Source organism: Sturnira hondurensis, unplaced genomic scaffold (genome assembly GCF_014824575.4).
Source record: "Sturnira hondurensis isolate 20B ecotype Veracruz unplaced genomic scaffold, ASM1482457v3 Scaffold0013190, whole genome shotgun sequence".
In the NCBI taxonomy this organism is placed as follows: Eukaryota; Metazoa; Chordata; class Mammalia; order Chiroptera; family Phyllostomidae; genus Sturnira; species Sturnira hondurensis.
Window position 1 is genome coordinate 1,891,471 of NW_028085821.1, and position 18,544 is coordinate 1,910,014.

At 40.9% G+C, this 18,544-nt stretch overlaps 1 protein-coding gene across 5 annotated transcripts in view; it reads right to left on the minus strand.

The window, feature by feature from the left end:
- Positions 1-10,773: 10,773 nt before the first annotated feature.
- The window catches only part of SCAF11 (SR-related CTD associated factor 11), a 76,443-nt gene continuing 68,672 nt past the window's right edge, over positions 10,774-18,544 (minus strand). For 2 of the 5 annotated variants that reach the window (XM_037061086.1, XM_037061090.1), the window contains 5 exons: positions 15,326-18,235; positions 14,239-14,585; positions 12,823-13,044; positions 12,350-12,469; positions 10,774-12,106 (listed from right to left, as the gene is read on the minus strand). In XM_037061086.1, coding sequence (XP_036916981.1) covers positions 11,960-12,106; positions 12,350-12,469; positions 12,823-13,044; positions 14,239-14,585; positions 15,326-18,235 — 3,746 coding nt within the window. In that variant the 3' untranslated portion in view covers positions 10,774-11,959. The remainder of the gene's footprint in view (positions 12,107-12,349; positions 12,470-12,822; positions 13,045-14,238; positions 14,586-15,325; positions 18,236-18,544) is intronic. The other 3 variants (XM_037061087.1, XM_037061088.1, XM_037061089.1) reach the window with 3 other exon arrangements.

Consider the following 18,544-nt stretch of genomic DNA (forward strand, 5'->3'; position numbering starts at 1 on the left):
TTTTGGGTGCCAATTTTTATTTTTGTATTTGCTTCAGTGTTTCTATTCTAATCATCTACTATCTATCTGGTGTCTGGTCTGAACCACTGTTACCTGACGTTTGGTCAGAGTTGCTCCTCTTAAACATTTTCAGGATGTGAACAGGATTCATCCCCTCCTCCCATCTCCCTGAAGTCTCGTCCAGCTTGCAGTCCTGATGGAGCGCCTGTTGGGAGGTTAAGGAGACAGCCCTGCTCGGAGGCCGAGACAAGCTCGCAAGTGCTGCCCGATGAGGCAAAACAAGAGCCGTAAGAATTACACTGCGTTTGGGGAGTTCAACACGTGACAGGCGTCCTTTGACTGATGGGTGGGGAAGGCAACGTAGGAAGGCCTTCATGGAGAAAGAAAAATGTCTTTTAAATTAGAGACTTTAAAGACCAATAGAAATTTGACAGGCCTAATAGTGGCAAGAGACCAAGTTTAGAGAAACCTTGCTCAAGAATAGAGATTACAAATTAACTGGCACAGGAGTTAGAGTGAGAGATCGAAGCTGTAAGCATTCTCCACACACACAAAACACACAAGAATAAAGCCCTTGACACTATTTCAGAAAGAAGCAGAATGAGATGTCTCGAAAGCAGAGAAATGACTCACCCACCAAAAACCCTAAAGGGCTCCGCGAAGTGTGGTCTGAAAATCAGAGGTAACAGCTTGAACCAGATCTGGCTGAGAAGGGCTCCAGAATCCCTGGACTAGACTATGGCCTTCCTAAACTGCTGGTGAAAAACTTGGCCTTTGCTTTAGAAGAGAGTTTATTGATTTGAATGTTCAGATATGATGCCCTCTTTACAGCTGAACTGAAAGATAACACTAATTTTTAAGGTTGACCCTCCTGAAAACTTCCCTCTTGTGGGGCCATAGGACATCCTTGTTTGGGAACACGCAACCTTGAGTTGTATATACACCCTTTGAAAATTGGCATGGTTTGTCAAAATAACAGCTGGGGGGGGGGGTGGAGCTGAAAGCTACCACAGCCTAATACAGAGAGTACAACTTTAAGTACAGACATGCTAACATCAGTCTCTTACCTTGGAGATAGACGGGAGACCAGTTCATTATCACAGGTGGCTGTGAGTGACATGAAAATCCCATGTACTCTGGTGAGGAGCAATGGGTATAGAAATAAGGATGAGCCGCTTCCAGCACCCAAACTGGCTAAGCAGGCAGCGGAGGAAGAGTAGCACGGGGCACACACAGCTGGGCAGACCTGCTGGTGCGCCAAGAGGCAGGACCGTGAGGTGGTCACAGGGATCGGCTTTGGGTGCAGGCCCAGCTGTGAGGTCTGACTTGTCCACTGACCAGCTGAGTGACCTGGAGTAACTTCACTTCACTCCTCATTTCTTCTGTAAAACAAGGTTGGAAACAGATCCCACGTGCAGGGTTGTTAGGAAAAATAGGAGGCGGTGTGAGTAAGACACTGGCCCAGGGCCAGGTAGAGGCCCTCAATGACTGGTCATCAAAAGTGTACTGGCTAGAGCTGAGGAGGATGTGTGTCAGCCATTAAAGTGTAAAAGTAAAAGGCTTCTTCAAATGACGATTTGGGGAGAGCCATTTGTGATGATAATTGTACGAGTGCCTATAATTCCTTTAGGCATGTGTGTAAATAAAAGCTGTTGAATGAAGCACATACAGCCCGATGTTCCTGTAAGGGTCTGACTGCACCCTGGAACTGTGTGAACACCCTGGAGATGTTCAAGACCTCATCTCTCTTAGTGGGTTCTCAACCCCAGATAAAGTACATCAGGACTTGAAAACAAGGTTTGAAAAAAGGGTGGGTACAAGCCCTCAAAAGCTGCTGCTGCTTCTGAGAGAGCAGGATAGAATCCAAATGGTTTTAAGACAACCTGTGATCTAATTACGCTTTTCCGGCAAAACAGCTGCAGTGTACAGGGGATCTGAAAAGTGGACTGTGGTTTGCGCCTTGGTTGCACATCAGCCTCCACCTGGGGGATTTTCTTTTTAAAAAAGATATTTTATTGATTATGCCATTACAGCTGTCCTATTCCCCCGCTTTGTTCCCCTCCACCCTGCACACCACCACCTCCACCATTCCCCACCTTTAGTTTATGACCACGTGTCTCAGGTTTAGATTCTATATTTCCCCTACTATTCTTGCCCTCCCCCTATCTATTTTCTACCTATCATCTATGCTACTTATTTTCTGTACCTTCTCCCCCTTCTCCTCTTCCCACTCCCCTGTTGCTAACCCTCCATGTGTTCTTCATTTCTATGGTTCTGCTCCTGATCTAGCTGTCCTCTTGGTTTGCTTTTGTTTTAGGTGTGGTTAATAACTGTGAGTTTGCTGTCCTTTCATTGTTCATATTTTTCATCTTCTTTTTCTTATATAAGTCCTTTTAACATTTCATATAATAAGGGCTTGGTGATGATGAACTCCTTGAATTTGATCTTATCTGAGAAGAACTTTATCTGCCTTTCCATTCTAAATGAAAGCTTTGCTGGATAGAGCAGTCTTGGCTGTAGATCTTTGGATTTCATGACTTGGAATACTTACTTCCAGCTCGTTCTTGCCCATAAAGTCTCTTTTTGAGAAATCCACTGACAGTCTGATGGGAACTCCTTTGTAGGTAACTGTCCCCTTATCTCTTGCTGCTTCTAGGAATCTCTCCTTATCTTTAATCTTGGGTGAGTAATTATGATGTGCCTTGGTGTGTTCCTTCTTGGGTCCAACTTCTTTGAGACTCTCTGAGCTTCCTAGATTTCCTGAAAGTCTATTTCCTTTGTCAGACTGGGGAAGTTCTCCTTTATTATTTGTTCAAATAAGTTTTCCACTTGTGGCTGTTCCTCTTCCCCTTCTGGTACCCTATAATTTGGATGTTGGAACGTTTCCAGATGTCCTGGAGGTTCCTAAGCCTCTCCTCATTTTTTTGAATTCTCATTTCTTCATTCTTTTCTGGTTGGATGTTTCGTTCTTCCTTCTGGTCCACTCCCTTGATTTGAGTCCCACTTTCCTTTCCATCACTATTGGTTTCCTGTGCATTTCCCTTCATTTCAATTAGTTTAGCCTTCATTTGTTTCTCTAATTTGTGACTAAAATTGACCAGTTCTGTGAGCATCCTGATCACCAGTATTTTGAACTGTGCATCTGATAGGTTGGCTCTTTCTTGGTCGCTTAGAGTTATGGGCTCTGCACCTTTGAGTTCTTCTTGAGCCATGTTTTGGTCTGTTCACACCTGTCACGTATGAGGAGCGGAGCCCTAGGTGTTCACCGGGGCGGGGCAACTGAGTCGCTGGGTTGTGACGCTGTATGTGGGGGTGGAGCCAAAGGAAAGCAATGGCGGTCCTCTCTGCCTCCTCCCGCTGCCGGGGCCACGCGGTCCGTCCCACTGCTCGCTCCTTTGCTGGTTTATCTGCGCACAAATGTGTGACCGTGGTCAGCCTGCCACCTTACGCCTTCACTGGGTCTACCTGTTGCTACCTCACACCTGGGATCCACCCATGGCTGCCTGTGCACCTGGGTCGGGGGATCTTTCCTGCCCGACCCTGCCCCACTGCTGGCTCCGCCCCTTACTCGTCTGGCTGAACGGTTCGTTGTGTCGGACTCCCATATAGTTCAATTTTCTGTTCTTTGGCTGCGTTTTTGTTTACTAAAACTTTGTTGTATTTAAACTTGGTTGTGGAGAAGGCACAGTGTTTCCTATACCTCCATCCTACCTCCTACCTCCTACCATCCTACCTATACCTCCATCTTGGCGGAAGTCCCCCACCTGGGAGATTTTCAGCTGACCCACAGACAGAGGCCAGTTGGTCTGGGGTGAGCCTCGTTAGAGCCTTCTCCAAACCCTAAACAGGAACTAGGTTGTGAACCACTAAACTAAACAACTGAACCACTAGTAAGCTGTATTCCCATCACTATCCAAGAGGAGACAGTGGAAAGACCAGTCTGGATTTTAAGGGCAGAGATTATCCAAGGAAATATATTTTGCCATTCACATCACTGACCCCAAGAAGGAATATACCTGCCAAAAAGGATTGCTTGAGGTTAACAGGGCCCAAATTCATCATCAGAGTCTAGTAGCTATTGTTCACAGAGGCCTTTGAAGTACACTGCACATCAGAGCAAAGCCAGAGTTGCTAGGCTTCCTACTCAGGATTCCTGCCCACGGAGCCAAACTTTACAAGTTCCTGGAATCATATTCAACCAATGGGCTAAGACCTGCTCTATCCAATCAAAGCCATGCAGCTACATCCTCATTTGCACCCACACTTACTACTCAGAAGGCTCCATGAAGACCACTCAGGGACACAGGTGGGGACTTTGTATGAGTGGACCTCATACAAAGGTGAGGTTTGCTTCCTGTGTGGTTGTGCTTCCCAGGTTTGCAAACTGTTTACCTTAAGTTTCTCCTTTCACTACAGCCCAGAGTGGGACTCCTGTTTGGTGGCAGCACCTTTTGTGGACAGCATCTATTATCTCAAGCCTCAAGGTAGGGGAGCAGCAGCCCCTTGTATACAGGTCCCTCCAGCTCAGAGAAGGAACGTACTCAAGGCCACAAAGCTCTGCCCTAGTCCCCCCTAGTTAAGCTCCCAACTTAGGCCAGGATGGCTATGAAAGCGGCAGAACACAAAACCCTAAGTTTACTTAAAATCTTTTTTTTCTTGCTCACCAGTTTTCATTAGTGTCTGTGTATTTAACGTGTGGCCCAAGACAGCTCTTCTCCCAGTGTTGTCCAGAGACGCCCCTGCAGCATCCACTCCTACTTTAAGCACCACAAATGGATTGCCTCCTCTAGTGCTCACAGGATTGGGGGGAATATGCTAAGCTAGTTATGGCTTGGGAAGTATACTGCCTTGAGTAAGGGGCTTCTAAGCCACACCACCAGGAGACCCTGACAACTTACACATTAGCACCGATCGTTGACACGAGGCTGAGTCCTCCCTTGGGAGCTGTGTGGGAGCCAGCCATGCCTGTCCCAGCCGGGTGCTCCAGCTGACCAGGCCAGTGCGAGAGTGGGAAGGGAGGGTTATCTCCCCAGCCTAGAGCAAAGCCTCCAGGCCCTTCTCCCACCCTCATGTCCCAAGCAATAAGAACTGCAATTTAAAAAAAATTTTTTTTTCTGATCATACAACTCATTCTATGTAGAAAACTTGGAAGCCAAGAAAAGCATAAAGAAAATCCTCTACTATCCAAAATAATCCCTATTAATAATTTGTATTTTTTGGTCTTTAAAAAAGTAAGGTTGGAATATTGTACTTTGTGTCCTGTTTTTTTTCCTTTTAATACTATTGTTTTTTTTAAAACCTGAAAACATTTTAAAAAGCTCAAAATTTCACATGAATGAAGCAACTTACCCAACCCCTTCCAATTTCCCACTATGAAATCCAGAAAGGACTATGTGGACCAGTATGTTTACATTATTACGGAGAGAGTATATGACCCTTTTAAGGCTTTTTCTACTTATTTTCAAATCGCCTTTCAGAAAATTTGTACAAACTTACATTCTCAACAATGCCGAGTTTCCTCATGGCACTCCTGTCAGATTTTTTGTATTAGGTTGATAAAAGAAAACCACATTGCTCAACTGTAAGGCTGGGCACTTTACAGGTTTAGCCACTTTTATTGAGGCTCTAATGGTTTTGAGCAATCTTTTGAAATACAAATTGGATTAGGTCAAACACCTTCTGCTTCAAAGCTTTTATCTGCATCATCTATTGCTGCCAATCTCACTACGGCCACTCTGGGCTTAGGGTTGCCATGCTCTCTGGCCACAGGCCTTTTGTACCAGCTACTCCTTCTGCCAACTCACCTTATCGCCTAGTTCTTAATCATCTTTTAGCTCAGCTTAAGAGTAACTTCTCCCAGGGACTCTCACTGACAACTCTGAGGTCCAATCACCCTAGCAAACATTCTTGAAGCACCTTGCAGCCCACCCTGCTGTACCAGCTGATTTCTCAGTAGAGACCTTGCAGGCAAAAAGGGGCTGGGAAGAAGTACTCCAAGTCATGAAATCCAAAGACCTACATCCAAGATTGCTTTATCCAGCAAAACTTTCACTTAGAATGGAAGGAAAGATAAAGTGCTTCTCAGAAAAGGTCAAGTTCAAGGAGTTCATCATCACCAAGCCCTTATTATATGAAATGCTAAAGGGACTTATTTAAGAAAATAAAAAATATGAACAGTAAAATGAGAACTCACAAATATCAACAAATGAACCTAAAAAAATAAAGAAAAACAACAAAAACAAAAACTTAGCAAACTACTAGAACAGGAACAAAATCAGAGAAATGGAGATCACATGGAAGTTTTTCAGTGGGAAGGGGAGGGAGGGAATGGGGGGAAGATATGGAGAAGAAGCATAATCAGTAGGCATAAAATAGACAGGAATAGTATAGGAAACAGAGAACTCAAAGAACTTATATGTACAACCCATGGACATGAACTAAGGGGGGATGCTGGAAGGTTAGAAGGCACAGGGTGGAGGGGAGATAAAGGGAAGAAAATTGGGAAAACTGTAATAGCATAATCAATACACTTAAAAAAAAAGTTTCCAAGAACCTGCGAACGATGCTGACGTGACGCAAAGCTGCTTTTCCATACCAATCGGATTGCTCCACAAAGGCCAGAGCAGTGTTTTTCCTAACTCTTCCTTAGTGTGCAACACACCGGCTGGTGCTGTGTGTGAAATAAATGATGCGGATCAGTGATTTCCAACCGGTGTGCTGCGAGAATTTTTAAAAACATGCCATCCCTACTACCTTACTATTGGGTCAGGGGTGTTTACCTCTTTAGGTCATCTAATAAAAGGCTGACGTTAGCCAGCATAACAGCTGTCTGGTGTCAGTGAAATCAAAGTCATACTTGTTTTTATCAGATCAGCAAAATATATATACACTTTTGGTGTGGCACAGAATTTTAGTAGTTTGTATCCAATGAGGTGAAAAAGGTTGACCACCGCTGATGTAGGATAGTACGACCAAAAGCTACGCCACTGCAAGGTCAGTCTGTGGTGTTTAAGTGAACTGGTGCGCACAGAACCTTGTCAGAGTTGAGACTATTCAGAGGTCAGAGTAACGTTGCAGGGGACCTTAAGTTAGGTTTTGTTGCAAAGAAGATACAGAGGAAACAGCAACTGTTTGAGAATGGAGATGGAGCAAGAGTAAAGCATTCATGAAAGATGGCTTCCATATTCAAGGCTTAATATCTCTAAGATAGAAAAAAATGGGAGTGCTTGTTAAAAGAGCAAAAATGAGGTCTTGTTAGACACACGAAGAACATCCTTTTCTCATCCCTCCCCCAAGCAGTCAGTTGTGTCTTCTCTGCTCCTACTGCATTTCACTTTTTAGTCAAGCCATTACTACCATGTTATATAAATGTTCGTCTGTATCTGTGAGCTCAGTGACACACCCAAGTCACGAACTAACTCGAGCACCTACCAACTCCAGGTCTGAATCCTGGCTAAATCACCAATAGCTGTGTAACTAATTCAGTTAATGCCTTTAAAATGTTTTAATTTACTGATGTGAGAGAAACATCAATTTGTTGTTCCATTTATTATTTTTTAAAGATTTTATTTTTAGAGAGAGAGGAAGGAAGAGAAACATCAATGTGTGGCTGCCTCTCACATGCCCTCTTCTGGGGACCTGGCCTGCAACCCAAGCATATGCCCTGACTAGGAATCGAACCTATGACCTTGATGTATCCAAATGATGCTCTCACGTGCTGAGCTACCTGGCCAGGGCACAGTTAATGTTTTATGCATCTCAACTTTCTCATCAGAGAACAAAGATAATTATTAGCTTTGCTTTTATAGATCAAATGAGGTAACACATAAAATGTTTGAGTGCCTGAAACATATTACAACCTTAATAAATGTTAATTTTGTACTATTCCTTTTGAAGACTATGAGATGAATAAACTTGGTATGTGAAGAACACAAGAATTCCTTAGAAAAAGTAGGTATGCATTGTTTGAGGAGATGAATGTCCAAGTAAGATCTTTAGAACAATTTTATATGCTCAGTCGCAATTATCAAAGGTGGAATTATAAATGAGTATACTCCTTCTAGAGAGCAATTTGGCAACATCTACCCAAATTAAAACACACACATCTTGAAATTCAATGTAACCTCATACACAAGAAGGTTCATAGAAATAAGTCACAAAGGATGTTCATTAGAACATTGTTTCTAATAGCTAACCGAAAAACATAATAGAGCCATTATGAAATAGATCATGGACAATAGAATATATCTTCTATTTCTTAAGGGGACTAGAGATGCAGTTTCACAGAATGTAATTTATCTGCTGGGGAAACTGACTATCCTGGAACCCCACAGAGCATCTTTGTAAATGTACTTAAGACTGTGAAAACATAAAGAAACATCTTCCCGATGGTTCTCTCTGGACAGATGAACCAGCTTCGGAAAACGTTGGGGGGTTTTATACTGACTATAAATGAATTTTTAAATTTAAGGGGAAATAAAAAATGACCAAGCTATTCTACTTCTAGGAGTTAATCCCCAGAAAAATATCTGAAATGGGCACAATTTATGCAGTCAGATGTTTACATCAGTTTTATTTATGTCAGTACAATTTATATTTTACTAATTTATTTACTTGTATTAGTAAGAACAACTTATCCAACAGAGGATGTTTCAAGTGAAGGAATATTTGGGTAACTGAGTATTTATGTAGCCATTAAAAATCATGTTGTAGAAAAATTTTTTATTAAAATGGCAACTTCTCAGTACATCATTAAATGAAAAGGATGTTACAATTTATATGCAGTTTCATCAGTGTTAATAGTTGTTACCTTTATTATTTTTAAAAATATTTTATTCATTTATCTTTAGAGGGGAAGGGAGGGAGAGAAGGAGAGAAATATCAATGTATGGTTGCCTTTTGTGCATCCCCTGCTGGGAGTTGGCCTGCAACCCAGGCATGTGCCCTGACTGGGAATCAAACTGCGATCGTGTGGTTAGCAGGCCAGCGCTCAATCCACTGAGCTACACCAGCCAGGAATAGTTGTTACCTTTAAATGGTAGAATTATAAATCATTTCCCTCCTTTTGTTATTGTTTCTTCCATCTTTACTATTTTTTTAGTTACTAAAAATTTTCTAGTTTTTAACAATGATTATGTAATTAGGAAAAATGCTAATAAAATAAATGCTTATAGCTAACTCTAAGCTTGCTTTACAACTTGGACACCAATAGAACTACGATGCTAGTTACTGTGGTGCAAACTAAAGAAATACTTCAACAAATGTTTGGAAAGAGTTATAATGAAGTAAAACTCCATTTCATAGGAATCTTAATAAAATTTTAAAGACACTACTTTGTTTATCAAAAGAATTTATTAGAAAATATTACACACTGCACGTTTGCTTGCAAAGAGCACCGTCTCAGCAGACAGCACTCCGCTCTCAGACTGCGCCTCACGGCCGCGGGCAACCCTCTGCTTCCGAAAAAGCTACACGTTTTGGATGGAACATCCAGGCAGTACACACTGTGACCATTTAAAGGAAGATAACGAAGAAAACGTGGTAAGTGCCAGGGGGAAAAAGCACAAAAATTTGGAATGTTCAAGTAACAACTACTTTCAGTCTCAAAATTCCAGGCATCGCTATAGCCTCAAACACTGGTCAGTGTGACTAGTAAGTTAAAGGGATCAAGGTTTCAAAGGTCAAGTTAATACTGAATCTTCATACATACTGTGACCCCACAAAATGTTTTAGATAAAATTTATGTCCATGCAAAATTAACATAAATTTCCGAAAAAAGCAAGAGTGGAGAATGTTAAAGCAATGTATTTTTAACACAAAGCATGCACTTTCTAATACATTCTTAAATATTTCAAAGTTTTAAAAGTTTGAATTCTAACCCAGTAGCATTTTTCACTAGCTATTTTAAATGCGGTCTACCCAGCACCCCAACCAGATGTGGGATACACACTTGTTATTTGCAAGAAAGACAAACATGACTCCCGGCAGTGCTACCGATGACATGCGGCTTGACCACACCACACCACCTAGTCTTTCTTCAGAACTTATTTTAGATATGTTTGCAAAAGATAACTGGTATAAAGCAAATTTTAAGATGTCACCCAACCCCCAAACATCACTGAAAGAAAATGAAAGGACAAAGTAGGTATTCTCCGATGAATCAGTTTAGGCACACCAGCTTTAACTCAAAATAGATGTAAAGTTCACACAATTGTTTTTACAGCTTGAAACTAAAACAAATGAGGATGTGTGCGTTGATATTTAAAACAGTCTTAATCTTTTATTGGAAGAAATATACTTCTAAACTTCATTCCCCATCTTAATCTAAACACAAACTTTAATTAAAAATATATACAAATCAGTAGAATACCAGTATTACTAATGCCCAGAAATGCAGAATAAAGATAAAAAACTCCTTGGAAATATTTCTAACACTTTTTGGGATTATACTCATAATCTAATAAAGATTATGAACTAGCATAATCATTACTGGGACCATCATTTCGAAATACTCTGCCTATGAAAGCTAGCACCAGGAAAGTACTGTGCACATGAAAACTGAGAAACACATAACCTTTACTTCACAGAAGCGCAGCCCTACAGACTTACTGCTCTTGCTCGTTCAGCTAGGAAAAGGCCGGTCTGTCTCAGAGGCATATCTCGATCTTGAGCCACTAACATCTAAGCAGCTTTCCAGTTATTTGGTGTCTGTTGAAAACTGTTACTAGAATAAAAGATTATCATGGAAGACAACCCAGTTTTTCTTCCAAAATGCCAATTAAAACAATGGCACTATAACACTTTTCACTTACCTTTTATAAAAATTAACATATTCTAGTATTTTAAAAAACCAACTAAATCCCTAGTCCCTGAAGGCCTAACCAAAGCTCTGTTACTTAACTCCTCTCCCTTTCCAAGACACAGATTTTAAGGTGTCTAGACTTTTGCATCATGCTCAGTGGCCATCGTGTGGTCACCAAATCAATACTTTGTTCATTGTGAAGCATCTGGAGATTTTTCTGGTGTGAAAAGAATTTCATTAGTGATTAGACAGATGAGCCACCTGGAAACCACTGAAGTGGGGCGCACACTCCTCCCGTAGTCCCGAGGGGGCGGCCGCCACGCAACAGCAGGTCCCCGGTCGGCACAGTGGATTCGTCATCTCCGACAGGCAGGAAATAGGAAGTAAGACCATGTCTACAAAGTCAACACTTCCTCCGAACTGGTCTTCTAAATTCAGCAAAGAACTTGGATTGCCAAGGTTGTCAACCTAGCAAATCAAACCACTTCCTCTCAATAGGGGGAAAAAAGGCACCAAGAAAAACAAGCAGCATACCCTTTATTTGGTGATACAATGGGTCAACAGTGTCCCAAAGTTTTGAACACTGGATTTTACTTAGGTGATAATTTGTTTTTTATCTAAGCAATGTATTCAGATGTGTGCTTTAAAAATACAGATTAGGAACCCTGCAGTTGGTATGTTCTGTTATTAGAAATATTTTTCATGGTAATACATTACTTAACTTTCTATAATTAGAGGGGAAAATCATATAGTTCATACTTTATTTTTAACCTAGCAGAATAAATGTATTATATATACATCTCTTCCAAAACCAGTGCACTTAGGAATTTCTAATGTATGCACTCCACTGTTCAAATGGAAACGCTGTCCACGTCCAGTGTCCACACTGCGACTCAGTCCTGGTAGAAATGCACATCCCTTTAACCCCTTTCCTTTCCCTTGAAATTGCTTGTATTGGGAAGGGGGAAGGAAAGGATATAGAAGTTGCAGTGCGGAACTAGTATTTATTTTGAACAAAACATTATATCCTATGTTAAAAAAAATAATTTTATCAAAACCAAATTTCAATCACAGTTGTGTACGATTCTCAGTTAAAGGTACTGGTTGAAATTGCACTTTGCAGACATCTTGATCGTGTCCTCCACAGCACTCTCCGCTTCAGCCTATGTTTTTTTCAGTAGACACAGGTTCTTCCAGAGTTTTCTTTTGGCTTCCCTTCCGTGAGTATTTGTATTTGTCTACATAGGCTTTAACCAAATTTGCCACTTTAGTAGAATTGACTTCTCCACTCTTACTATGACAAACCTATGAAAAAATGAGGGGAATGTTTTTCATAGTTAAAGGGAATCAAATGGGAAGCTTGGTGAAAAACAACTACCCCCAAACCAGACATTTTTCCACATCTCATATGAAATTATTCGAAAGGTGAGAAAGCGGGCCAGAATTAGAAGCCAGGCCTTATTCTCGTGCACGGACTTCGGCGCCCCTTTATCGCACTAGAGGAGGTTGAAACAACGCACACAGAACCCCACTAAGGCTGGGACTTACTTTATCCACTGCTTTTCGTACAATCTCTTTATATTCTTCCTTGGTGATATCTTTATTTTGGTAAAATGGCTTAATGGCCAGCTTTACCTCCTGTGCTGCTTTCTCTTGAATTTGCAATTTCTGATAAGAGGAAAATGTATAATGACTATTTGTCCAGTCACATACTTTCAAATATGTCTTTGAAGATACAAGATTTAAAACACTGTGCATTTCTATTATTAGAAGGAGCTCATCAAATATTAATACTGTGAACGCAAAAGTTATTTACTAACATCACAAAAATTTCTAAAAATAATTTTGAAATATTACTAGTAACTTACTGAGCATCAACATATCTAGACAGAACCCTTCAAATAATATTAGAATTTAAGACTAGCAATAAATTCCCTTTACCACTTATACAAGAGAAAGTTGTTATTTTTCAACCTTATCAGATACAAAATTATGTAGGTTGCTCTCAACCTTGAACTTGCCTTGTCTGTCTTCGAGCTATCTGCGCTGGCTTCCACTGTAACACTTACTTTGCTTTCTGCCAATTTTACAGCAGCATCAGAGGCTCTGCTGTGACTCGATGACGAAGTGTTACCAGAACTTGGTCCCTGAACTGTTTCCGGATTTCCTGGGGCTGCTGCCGGAGCAGGCAAGACTGGTGTGCTCACGTTACCACTTACATGAGCCGCACCAGGAGCACCCTGCTGTAAAGAGTTACAATCAGTTAATGAATTATCTGCACCCACTAGGAGACTTGTAGTCACAGATGAGAAATAACATTAAAAAACTGAAAGCAACTCAACCTTAGGACTTAAGAGAAATGCGTACTTCAGGTCATTCCTATCTAAAGGACTCTGAAGAAAAATGGGTCATATTCTTCAACAGAGCCCTATTTAAATACGTCAATGTGACTTTTAAATTGTATGTGTATTGTAATGGTCTGCTATCAACACTAAAAACAGGAACATTTAAAGAACAGTATCTTTCCTGCAAAGCGCTTTATGAAAATTAACTAAAATAAGTGCCCCCCTTTAAAGATGGGAGACAATGAGGCAGTGAAGCCAAATGGCTTGCAGCGAGCAGACAGTAGAAAAAGATTTAAGATCCCATATTCTGGAATCCCCTTCCCCTGTTCCTCCAACTGTATCTTGCTGTCAGGATTCTAGACTTTCTGAAATGTAGCATAAAACTGGAAGCAACACAATGTTCATAAATTATTACTCAAATCATCCACATGCGTCAGAGGCACCTCCTCCTTTTTAGCAGGGTAAACACGCGAAAATGAACAGGTAGTGACTGATCACGCACAGCTTTAACTGGCATCTTTCCAACAAGACGACACAAGCCTCTTCACGATACTTTTTCATGACTTTCCACCCTCTAAAGAGTCCAATATACTAGGGAAGAATTTTAAAGCACCCACGACTTGATTCTAGTTTGGCTCGTGACCTGGTCTTCTTCTTTTTTAAAAATTTTATTTATTTATCTTTAGAGGGGCACACAATGTATCGTGTGCCCCCTGCCAGGAACTGGCCTGCAACCCAGGCATGTGCCCTGACTGGGAATCGAACTGCGATCCTCTGGTTCGCAGGCCCGCACTCAATCCACTGAGCTACACCAGCCAGGGCTGTGACCTGGTCTTCTTAATCTGAAAAAAAATGTTTGGATGTCAATGACTGCATTATGCAGCCTAGACTTGATAATATAATTTTCTTACATAGGGGGTCGGGGGATGGGAGGTTTGGCGAAAAATCATGAAAGAGGGGTTATGAAGATTTACCGTAAATCTAACTGAATGATTGTTTTGGATGCCAGGAAGCCCCTTCTTGAACATCTGCCGTAGTAGCTGAATGTTTACAATGGCTATGTTGATTGAACCTGAGATGCCAAAAACATACCTGCATCTGCTTTCCATCTGTCTGTGAAGCCATGTAGTTGACTTGCTGGGATGGTGGGGGAGGGGGTGGTGGTGGTGGTAGTCCCTGAGATACACTGGTAGGAGCAGCTACCTGCATGAGAGGTACTCCTGTGTGCAGATGCAAGGGTAGCTGAGGATGAATATTAAATGGGCCACGCTGGATGTTCATCAAAGGAGCATGAACACCCACTGGGTATGGGAAGATATTCATAGGCTGGTGTTGTGCATTCATTTGTTGCTGCATTACATTCATTTGTGGTTGCATCATATTTATAGGTAGCTGAGAACCATCACCTTGTTGGTTTGTTTGGTCTTTTAGGTTAGAATCTATTGAAAGAAAAAAGGCTTGTAAACAAAATTACGTTACATATTTCTTTAGACAGAGAAGTAAAGAACCACTGATTACAGTAAAATTAAATAGCAATTCAGAGACTCAGACCACATAATCCAATCTGCAATTATTTGACTTGATTCCATCATTTCTAAATAATATGGGCTCGTTTTCCAAATGAAAACATTCAACTAAAATAATTTTTAATAAGGCTAGATGATAACATTCATCAATATTAGCAAAGAATCAGTAGCTCAAGAAACTTACTGACTAGTTAAATAAATACAAAATCTATTTAGACTACTAAATTAGAAGATAATCAACTGTTAATCTTCAGCAGCTTTTTCTTGCAATGTTAACCAAAAAAAAAGCCAAGAAAAATAAATCTTTATTAGAAGAGTTACTTATTTATATAAGAACAATGATCAAAATAATTTAAGTGCACACATATGAAATAAAAGAAATAGAAGTTAAATCCTGCATAGAAATACCCCAAATTCTTCTATTTTAGCCAATTGTACTTAAAATATTAAAGTTTTTGGCAAGGTTTGGGGCACAAGTGGGATGAAAGAATATTAATGTGTATGTACACTTACATAATGTAAAGTGACTGGTAAACAACTGGGATTCAGTTTAACATTATAAAGAGGGGTCATTTCAATTCATACAAATATGGCACTAACTTATAATCTCTTTCCTCCAATAAAAGTGTTAATTAATCAACAGAACTTGTTACCCTGTTCAACGGCCTCCTCTTCTTGTCTCATCCATCCAGACTGGGAACCTGAAGGATTCCTCCCTCGTCGTGAGTAATAGTTTTGTACATCTGCTGGTAGAGTCTTTCTCACAGCCCAACTAGATGCAGATGTCCACCCGGATCTATCTGCTGGTGTATCAAATGAGAACTCTTGCTCATTTTTCCGTTTATATGTTTGCTGTTCCACAAACTTGAAAGACTCATTCCCTGAATCATTTGAATTCCCTGAGAGCGGTTTTCGGTTTTGCCACCGATTTTCATTTTGATCTGTACAGGCAAAACCACCTCTGTAAGGGCCTCTGCCACGGTTACCTCGGCCACGGTTAGACATCCAACCTGAACCAAAGTTTTTATTCCAAGAATTCCCTGAATTTTCATTTCTATTTTCTTCCCAGTGGGAATTTTTTAACTTTTCTGGATTCCTGGTCCTTGGATCAGGCCCAGAATTTATTTTTTCTGTTACCCAACTGGGACAGTCATTTCTATGTTTGTCAGCAGAATTTGGGTAGTCAGCATCTGAACTGAGGTCATCTTTTTCTTTTCTTGCATTTTCATTCTGTTTCTCTGGGTCATTCTTTCTGTACCTATCATTTCCTCGTGGACATCTCCATCCATCGTTTGCCCATCTTTCTTTCCAACGAGGAGAGTAACTGTCTCTGTCATTTCGAGCAAATGATGAACTCTTACCTTTTGTTCTCGATCTTGATGGTGACCTAGAACGAGATCTGGACCTAGACCACCTCCTGGTTCTCCTTTCTCTCTCTCTCTCTCGGTCTCTCCTAGCCCCGTCTCTATCACTTTCTCTTTCTCTGCTCCGGGACCTGGATTTTTCTCTTGGGGAGGAATCTTTCACTCTTGACTGAGACCTTCTGTTCTCTCTAGAAGTCTCTCTCTTTGGGGAGAGTGATTCTGATTTTTTGCCCTCTCTAGTGCTATCTCTTTTTGGAGATCGAGACTGCGATCGCCTTTTCTCTCTTGCAATATCCTTTTTGGGGGACTGAGAACGCGATTTTTTCCGTCCTCTTGCAGATTCTTTCTTGGGAGATGGTGATCGAGACTTCCTGCTTTCTTTCCCAGTGTCTCTTTTGGGAGATGGAGACCGAGACTGCTTCCTTTCCCGTGCAGTGTCTTTGTTAGGAGACCAAGTTGTAGATGGGGAATGAAATCTAGACCTTCGAGCACGAGGCTTCTTGGCTTTATCTGTCATGTCTATTGGGCTTTCAAATGGTTGAGATACAGTTTCAACCTTTTCATTTACAGGATCAGAAGATGGCACATTATTTTGAGAACTGCCCTCTGTCGAACTTTTATTCAATTGTTTAGCATCAGCATTTACAGTCAGTTCAATTCCAGATTCATTCTGGTCACTGCAAAATGAATCACATTCCATAGGTATCATCTCATTATTGTCTTCACTAGAATGCTGCTGAATCTGTTCCATGTGTGTGTTAGGCAACTCTGTAGATCTGGGATGTTCAACTACAGACTCAGTCTTTTCTTCTAAAGATTCGTCCAATTTGGTATTAAGATCATTTTTTAATAAATTATTTTCAGAGTCTTGAGTACTATTGAAAGTTTCATTCCCTGAAGTATCGTGCATTGCAGTTATTTCTGCATCTTCAATTTCAACATGCCCAGGCAGCTGACTCTCTGAGCTCTCAACAGATGTTTTCTCCACTGTTTGTATAATTCCACCTTCAGAAGACTCTAATTTTGGGCGGTCTACAAGCTGTTCTGCTTTTTCTGTAGTATCTTTATGATCAATAATTTCTCCTATAGGACTCACTATAACCTTTTCATCATTAACATCTATTATTTTTTCTTCATTAACCTCTGCAACATTTTCCTTACTAACCACTAGCTCTGCATCCTCAGGTAAGTCACCTACGCTGGGTATGGGTTGGTGTACTTCAATTTCAGATGCTGAACGTGTAAGAAAATCATCTGGAGGATCATCTGTACATATATCTGCTTTTAACTCTGATTCTGGAGGTCCAGATATTGGCTCTTGATTTTCTAATGGATCACCTCCTTTTTCAGAAATATTTTTAGGTATCTCACTTTCTACACACAAAACATTAGCCTTGGTATCTGTATTCTCAACTTTTTGAACTTCCTCCTCCTCTCCAACTAGCACAGGACCCTCCTCTCCAACAAGCACGGGACCCTCCTCTCCAACGAGCACGGGACTCTCCTCTCCAATGAGCACAGGACCCTCCTCTCCAACGAGCACGGGACCCTCCTCTCCAACGAGCACGGGACCCTCCTGTCCAACGAGCACAGGTTCTTCTTGAGTACAAGACTCAGAATGTGAAGTTTCTACCTTTGCCTCTGTATCGTGGTTCTCAGTATGTTCCTCACTTTCTTCTATCTGCCCACTGTAACTTTTCAAGCCATTAGCAGACTTATCTTCTTCTACATTTGTCTGCACAGTACAAGTGTTCCTATTTTCTTCATCTGACTGGCGCTCTTTCTCTAAAACAGGTGGTGTGTCAGATTCTGCTGTTTCATCTGCTGAATCACTGGAAGATGATTTTTCAGGGGGAGGTACAGAGCTCCGAAGTTTCTTTTTCAGCAAAGGTGGTTTTCTTCCTCTTCTTAGAGGCTTCCGTTTTGGAGCCTGTCTTGTTGGCTTTTCAGACTCAGCTGAAGAGGCAACACTTACAGGTGGGGTACTGCTCTCTGGGGCATCACACCCAGAATTCCTCGACACTGGGGATCTCTGAGCCTGAGCAACGGTTTCAGCTCTCGTGTTACGTGCAGATCTCCTTGTGGGGGTTGTTGCTGCAGGTTTTCGTCTTGATCCTCTGGTGTTTGATGTACCAGAAGTTTGCTTCTTCTCTTCTCCTTCTTGAGTGTGTGCTAATGCATATCCCTTGTAAGAAGTACCTAATAATACATATTTTTTCAAAAAAAGGATATGTTTTAATAAATGATAAGTTTGGCTTTAGCTTATTTTACATAAAAATAGACATCTATAATAGAATAAAACAAAATATACTTATGAATAAATGTAGAGCTACTAATATCTGAGTAATATCAGGTATTTATCAGCTTCTCTTTAATGCTACTGAAATAAGTTATCACAAAATTTGAATGCACGTGGGCAATTTTATATGAAAAAAAAAAAAACAAGAAAATGTTTGGTCTGATAACTGCCATTTGTTTTACAAATTGAAACAAATTTTGCTTAGGTAA